Source organism: Rhincodon typus, chromosome 12, assembly GCF_021869965.1.
Source record: "Rhincodon typus isolate 14 chromosome 12, sRhiTyp1.1, whole genome shotgun sequence".
Lineage (NCBI taxonomy): Eukaryota > Metazoa > Chordata > Chondrichthyes > Orectolobiformes > Rhincodontidae > Rhincodon > Rhincodon typus.
The window spans coordinates 67,158,415-67,170,235 of record NC_063343.1 but is presented as its reverse complement, the minus strand read 5'-3'; the positions used below and the strand labels follow the sequence as shown (position 1 = coordinate 67,170,235).

Genomic DNA, 11,821 nt, shown 5'->3' with positions numbered 1-11,821 from the left:
GTTAAGTAGTCAACTCTTATTATAAAGTGTTTCTACGTTTGTTCAGGCTCTCTGTGAGCAATGTAACTTCCACTCTCAGTTCGTTTAACTAAATAGCAAAATATTGCCTGATGAACGAGTCAGTAGCAAACATTCCCGCCAGGTGGATTAGTGGATACAATTAATTTCTCTCCAAAACGGTGGGTACATCGGCGTTGCAGGTATCAGACATTTTGGTTGTTAACTTTTGTGAAATAAAGTTCTTTATGATGCGAATGTGACCCATTCATTTTCTCAATAGCAATTTCTAAAATAGTTAACTAATAAATGAAAATTAGCCAGAAAATGCTAATAACATTCAAAGCATTAGCCACATAGTAACATAAAAACAATAGATACAGGAAAGAAGGAACAGTAATTTTACAACACATTTCTCTGATTCAGAGTCCCTGAAAGAATTTTTCGGCTCAGGACGACCTTTTCAAATGAAGGAGGCATGGTGATCTGACGAAGTTTGACATCCACTGCTTGGTAGGGTAGTTGAGATGGTAATCTCACAACATTTAAAGAAGTACTTGGATGAACACTTGAAATATCATAACATTAAAGCTATATGCTTACTGCTGGAAAATTGAGCGACTTTGGATTTAGTGTATTTTTAGCGGTATATACTCGATGGCTGAAGGTCCACTTCTGTAATGTACGGCTCCGTGAATCAAAGATCCAAAATAAGTTTCCACAAACAGCAAAGTGGCAAGAGACAGCTAATCGGTGTTTTACAGATGTCTGGATGAATAGTGAAAAGGACACTCCGCTATTCTTTGAAGAAGTGTCCTAGCAACATTTTGATCGACATGAGAGCGCAAAAAAAAGGGTTTCGCTTTTAACATATGCCAGGTATTTCTGTTATCCAAAGCTTGGCATTACGAACGGCGCAGGTCGCCGTTTATACTCGACTGGACATGCAGCCTGCATTTTATGTTTAGAATTTCTGGATGATAATTGGAATCTTCTAAGTTCGAGGCCAGCGCAAAACATTCCTCGAAGATTTGAAGTGGGTAATAATTAATTAATTCCGGATATGCTGTTTAGGGAAAAATAAACCAAAACGTGAGCTCGCATTACAGGTAAATTAGTCATGCAGCGCATCAAGCGCGTTGCGCACAAGGTAGAGAAGTTGAAAGGGTAATCTGGTAAGATTCCTGCAAAATGAATGGCAGTTGACACTTTAACGCAAACGAATACAAAATACTAACACTTTGTTTTGTGGCCACTACTTCACAGTGGACACTCAAGTCCAAAATTAACGTCTTCACTCCTGCAATCCGTTGATATGAATGTGCAATCCGCTCTTACGAGAAATACAGGCTGTTCAAAGTAAAGGGTTATCGATTCTGTACGAATATTGGAGTTCTGATACTTATATACAACTATTATTAAAGACAGAATCATGAAAAGGGCGGAGGGGGCATAGGTTTTGTAATAACTTTCAATTAAAGGAATGCTGTTCAAAGCAGAAAATGTCAGATTATTAGACAAGGATACTATTGCAGAATCCATGGAAATATAGCAACAGCAGTTAGAAACTTATGCACAATAAGCATTCCAGTATCAATATGAAAATCCTCTTTACGTATAGCAGTGATTCTCTAATTGAAAACATCATAATCATTCACGAAGAATTATCTGTTATTCAAAGAATAGTTTGCTGTCCAATTTAGTTTCTTGCGTTGCTGTCATGAACACTCAGATCGTTGAAAGGCAACGTAGGATTACAGGGTTTTAAAAACAGAAAGTCACTCTTCGATGATTCTGGTGACAAGCACACACTGTAATGATAACTTCCGGTCTGAACGGTCCCGCTATAATTCAAAGGATCCCTTCCTGTTGGTGTACGATTAAAGCCATCATTCGCATTCCTCCCATTACAACAGCAAACTGCAGAGCTATAGTCTGCAGCAGTATTTCTATCTTGTCTGCACTTCAGGGTTAACAAAAATAATATTATTGTGAGAAACAAAAAGGAAGTGGATCCAAAAATGATGATTAAATAACTATTTAAACCTGAAAAATGATCCGAACGTCTGGGTTCATCTCGGTGTTCAAATGATTTCTCAGTAACATTGGACGTTATGGTAAAGGATATTGTGGCGGTGCTGGAAAGGCTTGGCTGTCCGTTGTCCTTCACACAGACGACCACGCGTAGGGCAATGATATCTTGTTCATTAAATGTTCGCGTTGCTCTGATTTCTCCGGAGAGAAGTCCAACAGTAAAGAGACCAGCATCCGTAGATTCCAGTAATTCGTAGGAAAGCCTTGCGTTCTGACCAGAGTCTTCATCAGTGGCAATTACCTTGATGACTAGATATCCTGGATATGTTGAATGGGGTATAACTTCCACTGTCGCTGCGTTGTTCCATGTTAAAGGTGAAACAATAATGGGTGCATTGTCATTTTGATCCAATATAATAACATTTACAAGGACAGTGCTGCTCAGTGGAGGCGATCCAGCATCCTGAGCTCGGACTTTCACCCGGAAATGTTTCTGTTGCTCGTAGTCGAAGGAGTGCAGCGCGTAAATGTTCCCATTTTTAGAGTTAATCGTGATGTAGGCAGAAGAAAGCATTTCTTCTTGCTGTTGGTTATCGATAATAGAATAAGAGACTTCTGCATTCTGATTCAAATCAGCATCCGTTGCACTCACAGCAAATATAGAAGCACCGGGTGTATTGTTCTCCGTCAGATACACGTTATATGACAATTGTGTAAATTTTGGTGCATTATCATTTACATCAATTACTGAAACCACAATGAATTTACTTACTGAAAGAGGAGGAAATCCACCGTCCCAGGCTGAAACGGAGATGTTGTATAGTGGAGATATTTCATGATCCAGAATGCCATTGGTTACCAACTTGTAGGTGTCCTTCAAAGATTTTTCGATCTTGAACGGTATGCTCTCTGGAATCTGACACTGAACTTCACCATATTCGCCAGAATCGCGATCCGTTACGCTGATGAGAGCTATACCAAGTCCCGAAGAAGCATCTTCCCGTACAGCACTGGATAGCATTGTTATTTGCAACTCAGGGCTATTGTCGTTCGTGTCAACTACATCGATGACAACATTTGCAAGAGCTGACAATTCAGGTGGAGCTGAGTTCATTGCTTGGACGTCAAATTCATAAACATTTGTTTCTTCAAAATCCAGTACTCCTCGAACTCTGATCTCTCCAGTCACAGGGTCCAATTTGAACAACTCTCGAATATTCTGGGAAACATGATTTGTGAAAGAATATGTTACCTCAGCGTTTGTCCCTTCGTCCACATCAACAGCATGAACTTTTAAGACCAAAGAGCCATTCGCCATGTTTTCTAGCGCAGACGCCCTGTAGGTTTCATGATCGAATAAAGGCGGGTTATCATTTCCGTCCATGATATTAATAATGATCCGCGCTGTGCCAGACCTGTGCGGAATCCCACCGTCGATAGCCGTCAATACAAGAGTGAACATTGCCTGCTGCTCACGGTCCAAATGCGTCTTTAATACCAGCTCGGCGTTTTTACTTCCACCTCTTCTTGCCTGCACTTTAACACCGAAGTGCTTGTTCGGACTGATCTGATATGTGTTGATTGTGTTGGTACCCACATCCAGATCACGCGCGCTCTCGAGAGGGAAGCGAGTGCCCGGCGCATTTAACTCATTGATTTGCAAATAGAATTCCTTCTTCGAAAAGACGGGCGAATTGTCATTTACATCTAGTATCTCCACTTCAACGGGATATATTTCCAAAGGATCATCGAGTGTGATTTGGAAAGATAGAGAACATGCAGCGGATTTGCTGCAAAGCTGTTCTCTGTCGATTCTTTCATTAACAAACAAGAAGCCATTTTCTACATTTACCTCCATGTATTGCTTCGAGTAATCAGAAAGCAGCAGAATTTTGCGAGTCGGTAATTCCCAAACCTTTAATCCTAGATCTTCAGCGACGTTGCCAACAAAGGCTCCACGTTCCATTTCCTCGGGAATCGAGTAGCGAAGTTGTTCGGAAACCAGGTTGGAAATACAGATCAAAAAAATGATAGACACCCGGTTCATCAGTACAGTCGCCATTATCATATTGATGCGTCACCTCTGACAGAAAAAAAAGCTAGCTGTATATTAATATACTATTTTTGAACCTAGCAACGAAAAGTTAATCACCCTGGGAGCTTTTCTGACCGTGACCGCACAAAAGAAACGCAGACACCGACTGCCCCTTTGGTTCTGTTTGCCCAACGAAGGAGGCGGTCGATCTCTCAAAACTCTCGAATTCTTATTGGTAGACAGCGACACGAAGAGTTTCGCCCAATAACTGCAACCATTCTTAAAGCTAGACCCTTTAGAGATCTTTTCAAATTACGAGTGTACAATTAAAAATATTCTGAAAGTAGAACTTTGCATTTCGGTTTTATTTTCAAAGTGGTGTATCGAAATCATGAGCTGTTTGATAATTACATCATTTTCGTCATCAATGGTTGGTCATGTTTAGCTGCTTTATTGTTATTCCACTCTTTAGAATCAGAATAACCTTTATTGTCACGTGCATTCGAATGAGTGCAGTGAAAAGTTTGTAATGTGCCCTCTCGGCGCCATCGTATGTACAGTGTAGCCAGGTACAGATACTTTAAGTGTTGTTACAGAGTTAAAAAATTATATAGGCTAGCATAGAAACAAAGTTTAAAAAGTCCAGAATGATGATAGAAGTGACCAGAAGTACTTAAGTTCCAGTCCCTCTCTAACATGAGTTGGTTCCCCACTGCCCCAGAACATGAGGCCACGCTGCCTCGACGTGCCGGCCTCCCGCTCAGCCGCCGCTCGGTCGCTGGCCCTCTCCACTGCCGCTGCGGGACTCCTGCCGCAAAACGACACACTCACTCCGCCGCGGTACTCGACCCGCTCGCTCCGCTGCTGCAGTGGGATTCGGCTCCTGCGCTCATCTTCCGCTGGGGCTCCGGCGAAATAATTCGTAGGTTATCAACTTTACAAAAATTACCGGACTCAAATTCGATTTACTGATGCTAAGAGGGTTTAAATAACTTTAGTACTTGAAAAAGCCAACAATATTTCCAAGATGTTGATCCTGTCATTTTATTTTTTTGAATACCAATGACCCTAATCGCTATATTGGTAATAGATATTTTCTCTCACTTAATAGTAATCACAAGTCAGTTTATTTGGTTCTTTTTACGAACGCTAACTCTGTTTGAATGTTATTGGTATACCTTTCTGGTGAACTTATCACCCTCGTCCAGGAGCAAACAGCGGCACCCTGACCATCTCCAAGAATGTGAACACCCAATACATAAGCGTGCTTCCCCTAAAGTTCAATATTTCCGCTGGCGTTCTATTAAAACTTGGAAATTACGCCTGTATTCCGCGAAACTAATGAACCCATGCGGTAATGTGAAAAGAATGAGGTAGACAGCTGCGTGTCCTTTGATATTCTTCGATAATCATAGCATACTGAACATCGTCATATCTACTAAAATCGTTAGTGCTTACAGCCTTTTAGTGAGTTATCTTTTGGAACATTTCAAATCAGTTTAAACGAGCACCAAACACTGCGTACATGGCCCTGATATTTAGACGGACACCAAACTAAATAGCTCTAGGGTTGACTCATAACTGAACTCGAATGTCGTACTCCTCAATCTGCTTTTGGAAAGAATTAATTTGATCAAGAATATTCATATTTTAACAGCGCAGAAGTAAACGCGACTAATGACTCATGTTCACGAAAAGAATTAAAGAAAAGCCGCAGATGTTGAACTGCGGCGCGTGTGCTGCATATATTCGTGAAGTTAAGAATGAACAGATGAGTTGAAGGGGTACATAAAAAGAATTAGAATACGAGAAGTTCGGGCCGTCATCATAAAAACGTCCATTAGGAAAATAACAGCTGTTCAGAATGAAACAAAATCCTGTTAAAATGATGGACGAATCCTGAACGGTTTAAATATTAGATTTTGTCTAAGAATTCGGAGGAAGAGAAGGAGATCGCAATATGGAAAGAAAATCGCAATGTTTGGCCTCGATGATGGACAACATAGACAGCAATAATGAGGCCACTGGTAACAGATGACAAAAAGAGAATTCAGTCCATCGAACTCTCAACATTCGCCATGTTGCATTCACAGTGATCGGAACCTAGAAACATAGAAACAGGAGTTGACCATTCAGGCGCCCACGCCTGTCATGTTACTAACCTAATACTTTAACGTCTCTCATTCATCTATCCCCATAAACCTTTACCCCACTGGCAACTAGAAATGTCTGAAAATATATGTTAAACATTATTAAAACATTCATAAAGATTGAGCTTCCGCAGCCCTCTGGAGAGGGAATTCCAAATGATCACATAGATTTAATTTAAAATAAAACCTCCTTAGCTTGGTTCTACATGGGCACTTTTTAAAATTGTGCCCGATGGAGCTAGTATCCCCATCTAGGGGAATCATCTCTCCTGTATCTATGATATAGTGACTGTAATGTTTAACTTTTAACTTTGTTCCTTATTTCTTTCTACCTCATTCTTAGGTTTTTGTACGTACGTAATTGCATTTAAGATGGCGCTACTGTGTGTGGCGAAATTGAAAACTTTTCACTGTACTCCTGTATTTTTGTATTTGAGTACACGTGACAATAAAGTCCAAATCTAAATCTAAATTTATTCTTCCATTCCTTTAATTATGCTCTAGGATTGAATGAGATCACTTTTTCAAAACTCTAGAGAATACAAGCCCAATTTGCCCAATGTTCTTCATGGACTCCCCCTATTTCAAAAATATCGTTCTTTAGGTGCTGTGCACGACATTGCCTCTGTCGTGGAACATATCTTTATAAAACTGAACCAGTACTTGACAATCCCTGTATTCAAATCCTCTTGCATTGAAGGTTACTATTCAATTGGCCTTCGTGGCAGCTTGCTGCACGTGCATGTTAGACTTCAGTGAAACATTGATGATCTCTTTACACATCGATACTTTGCAACATCTTGCCGTTTAAGAAATAATATCACAAACTTTAAATTACATACCGATTCAACCAGTTATTGAGGCCAGATTTTTATCGAACTGAAATATCGTCAATAGTCACAATGGGGCTGAAACCCATTTCCAGGAGGATCTAGGAAGTGTTGATAGTGTTAAGGCTGGCATCCTATCGTGCTCCCTTTCAATAGGGAAACGCGCATCTGCTAAATTGAATGACGGAGCTGCAGCTGAAATTCTCTGCTTGGAAATCGTTTACATGTAATATTCTCAGAATATTCTGGGTTTATTTTCAAATAATTATCCACTAGTTTTAGCAAAGAAAGTGAACGGAAACAACACTGCTTAACTCTGGGCCTCTGGTTGCTCTCCCTGAATGCAAGACCAAAGTGACTATTTTTGAGCTGCATGTAATGTAAGTTGGGTCACAGCTGGAGTACTGTGTGCAGTTCTGGTCACCACAACGTACGAAGGATGTGATTGGTCAGGAGAGAGTAAAAAATGATTAGCCAGCGTGTTGGCTCGGCTGGAGAGATTCAGCTACGGAAAAAGACGAGACAGGCTGTGATTGTTTCCATTACAGCAGACAAGGATGAGGGGCATTGTGATTGAGGGATGGAAAGTTCCGAGGGACAATAAAAGCCAAGGTAAAAAGAAACTTTTCTCCTTAGTAGAGTGGTCAATAGTCATGGCGATAAAATATTAACGTAAGAATCCGGAATGGATCTAAGGGTTTTTCGTCCATAGAGTTGTGGACACCTCGAATTCACTGTCTGAAAGGGTGGCGAAAGCAGGAAACCCCAAGACACTTAACTATTTAGGTGAACTCGTAAAAAGTCATAACATGCAAGTCTATGGGCTAGATAGAGAATTTGAATATCTGATGACCGATACAGACACCATGATCCTCTTTACTGCTGCAGTAACTCTCGGGCTCTAGTCTCTGTCAATCTGTTTTTTTATTTGTTCCTTTGCTGGGCGAGGACTTCGTTAGCTTGGCCAGCATTTCTGACATATCCCTATAAACGGCTAACCACATTGCCGTAGGTCACGAGTCACATGCAGTAGCTGTGACCAGCAGTTGCCTCCCCTAAAAGCGAATGGCTTTATACGGCAACCTACCATTAGGCCACCTCTCCACTTCACGTTACCTTTAAATTTAAATGCAAACTTCATCACCACCCGTGTGATTCGACCCCACGTCCCCAGAGCATTGGGTTTCGGACTGCTACTGCCACTACACAAAAGCGTCCCCACTGTGATTCTCAAGCGTTTTATTAACAGATACGGCTCAAATTTCCAAATTAACCTCAATGTATTAACTTCTTTCATCAAAGACCAGCGAGACTTCCGAGTGGATAATTCCCACGTATTTACTCTCAAATACTCAGCGATATGCTCAACAAAGGCCTTGTGTTCCCGCTGCTCGTGAACCGAAGAGAGAGCTTGACCGCAAACAGGTCCGACGCGTAAAGCAGTAAATAAAAGTCGCACGCCCATTATTGCCATTCTTTTCAAGCAGATGCTGATGTAAAATGGATCAGCAAATCAATTACCTTATCTTTTCTCTTACAGGGAAGCGATACTGATGCATGTCAATACTTCAATATGGAAGAGAAGAAGGAAAAAAAATACACAGACCTGAGGAGCTTTGCTGATCATGGCTGCACGGTACACAGGCAGGTACTGTGTTCTCTTCGTTTCTGCTCTGTGATTCTTAGCTGGCAGATGAAGCTCTGTAGATCCAAGGCAGCGTTTCAGCTTCTTATTGGTAGACAGCGACACGAACAGCCTCAAACAATAACTGCAGCAATTGTCCCGAACGGGAGATTGTTTCAGGAAATATTCCCACAGCATGAAATGAATGGATGGTGCGTGCGCAATTTAAAAATCCTTTCAAACACAAGTAATAGCACATTTTGTTAGTATTCTTTATAAAATCGGTACGATGTGTTTTAGCAGCAGAAAGGCTGATTCTCCTCGCAATCGCATTTCTAATTAACCACCAAAACGAAACAAAGAACTGCGGATGTTGAAGATCTGAAACAAACAAAAAAGAAATTCCTGGAGAAACTTAGCAGGTCTGATAGCATCTGTGGAGACAGGACAGTTAATACTTCGAGTTCAGTCACACTTTTTCAGAAGAACATGAACTATTTTCTCTGCACAGAGTCTGCCAGGTCTGGTGAGTTTCTCCAAAATTTTCTGTTTTTGTTCCAGTTAATCTGTGATCGCCCAGGACTCAAACGTCAACCGTAATCACGATAGTCTTACCAGTAACATACAGTATATTGTGATTCAGTTTCACTTATTGGTCACTGGTACAAAGTGCAGATCACTCTAAGGTTCATGCTGACAGGGATGACTAACTATTTTGCTGTTGGGTAACGTCGGGAAATTAGAAATGCATTTGCCAATGGATTTAAGGAATTAACATATTTGCTTGAAAATGAACCTGAGTGTAGACACGGACTGGAAAATTTTAGCTGCAATTCGACTCTCTGAATACTCCCGGCCAATAGATCCATGCCATATAACCGAGTCAAAATTAAAATTAGAGATTTGAAGCTCCTGAGCTGTAATAAAACAGATAATGGTGGAAGCACACTTTCGCCCGATCAAAAATTGTGAGGAAGGAAGCAGGGATATCCATAGGGTTAACGCTTCAGGCCGTGATTTGTATCAGGATCTGTTGTGCTGAGGAACACACTTCAAAACATTAACTCTATTACTCTTGTTCCAAATTCTGTCATTTCTTTTGAGTGAGTTCAGTACAATCTCTTTCGTTCTGCATATCTCGCTGGCGCACTGATGCAACTCACTGTGGAGCATTCTTCAGTCTAATAAGCGCAGGTTAGCAGCATATTACCCAAATTTAACATGAAACTTTATAAAAGCAGCAATTTGTATTTTTTTTTTCGCGGTTAAGGTAGCCAAACATGGTATGCGCCTCACAGGAACAATTACCAAAAGCAAGAATAAAAACAAACCGCGAGCAATTACGTCATATCAAATTGCCAAAAGTTTGCAAAAAAAAAACAACTTTAAAGATTTACCTGAAATGAACCTGAAATATTAAGCAGGAGAAGTCTTAGGTAGGTGTTGCAAAGCACCCACTGATGGATAAATTACCAGAATTGGAGTAGTGCAGATGCCTCCAAAGGACATAAACCTGGAAATGTTTGCAGATAAAGAGGGGGACAGGGCTATTGAGGCATTTGAAGGAGCATGGCGAATTTTTAAATTGATGTGCTGCTCCACTGAGTGTTATTAATATCAACAGGCACATGGATGATAAGTGAACACATGTTGATACACGTTTGAGCTTTGCATGGTCATAAGCATATCGAAAATGAGGTTTGGGACATTGCCAGGAATGCGTTGAAATAGACTTCACCAGAAGGGAGTGGGGGTGGGGGTCAGATAAAAGCATGAGATGTTGGCATTTCAAACAAGGCCAACATTTTTACTCACTTTTCTTACTCTTGAGAAGCTAGTAATAAAGTGCCCTCTTGAAACGTTGAAGTCCATCATTTTTAATAGATCTGCAATGCTTTTAGGAATAGAGTTCCGAGAATTTAACATAGTAACTGTGAAGGAATGGCAATCCAATTCCAAATCAGATTATATGTAGCTTGGTGAAGAAATCGCAGATGGTGGTTTAACCGTTCATTTGCTGGCCTTATTTTTCTAGCTGGTAGAGGTCACACGTTTGGAAGATTTCGTTAAGAAAACCTTAGCAAATCGGTGCATTATGTGTTGTAGGTGCTATAAGAGTTAAACTCAAAGGAGGCGAAATAAACACATTTCTGGGACGCATGAAAGATTTTAATCAGAACTGCACATTGATAAACATATACTGGACCTTTTTTTTTCTTTATCTGACTGTTAGAGATCTGTTCAGCAATGTCTAACAGGGCTGGCCTCAGCTTTTGCATACTCACCGTGTGGCTGAAAACCCTCCGGTATTTCTAAAATATTATTGACCCTAAAAAGCTGGTAATGAGCTACGTTAAATCCTAGTTTAATATATTTTGCAGTCATTCAAAATTCTAGTGAATGTTAGAAGCAGAGTTGTGAACTTCTCTCCATGTCACACATTGCTGCGATATGAGAATCTGTCGATGAAAGGATATGTTGAATCAAAACTACCAACAGATTAAACTCTAAATGCCAATTATTATAGCTGTATAGTTTAGTCGGTGCTTACAAATATAGAACCATTGCACTAAATAATATGAACTAATTAATGATGTTCTGCAATGCCGAAAATGGTTGAAGAGCTTCAATCTTATACGTCAATGTTGGATACATTGGGAAATTAACGTGTAAATAATACACTCCAATGACAGCTGTCGGTTCAAGGTGCATATTACCGAGTCAAACATTGCCACCAAGTTCGGGGATCGACCCTGTTTCAATGCAAAATGTCGGAGGACATGCCATAAATAACAGCAGGCATACCTAAAAGTGAAGTGTCAACCTAGTGAAGCGAAACCCAAGACAATGTGTATGCCAACAGCAGGCTTCAACAGACTAGGCGAAGAGATTCCAGAAGGAACGAATCAGTCTGCAGTCCTCCCACTTGCAGTCCTGAATGGTGGCATACGATTAAGCAACTGATTGGAGGAGGAGGCTCCACAAATATCATTATATCAATGCTTATTGATGAGGACACAGGGCATCAGTGCAAAATTGTGAGGGTGAAGCTTTACAACAATTTTCCTCCAGAAGTTCCGAATGTTTGTTTCAACTCAGCCACCTGCAGATATCTAAACAATCACATATGCGAAGCTACAGCCATTTCAAT

At 40.6% G+C, this 11,821-nt stretch overlaps 1 protein-coding gene across 1 annotated transcript; it reads right to left on the bottom strand.

The window, feature by feature from the left end:
• Positions 1-1,671: 1,671 nt before the first annotated feature.
• On the bottom strand, positions 1,672-4,099 carry LOC125484544 (protocadherin-10-like). Its single transcript, XM_048603779.1, has one exon. The coding sequence runs from the start codon at positions 4,097-4,099 to the stop codon at positions 1,697-1,699; it is 2,403 nt and encodes an 800-aa protein (XP_048459736.1). The 3' UTR covers positions 1,672-1,696.
• Between the last annotated feature and the right edge of the window lie 7,722 nt (positions 4,100-11,821).

Bases quoted from the DNA above. Each gene is read 5' to 3' on its own strand.
- LOC125484544 (XM_048603779.1), bottom strand. From the start codon at position 4,099: ATGATAATGGCGACTGTACTGATGAACCGGGTGTCTATCATTTTTTTG.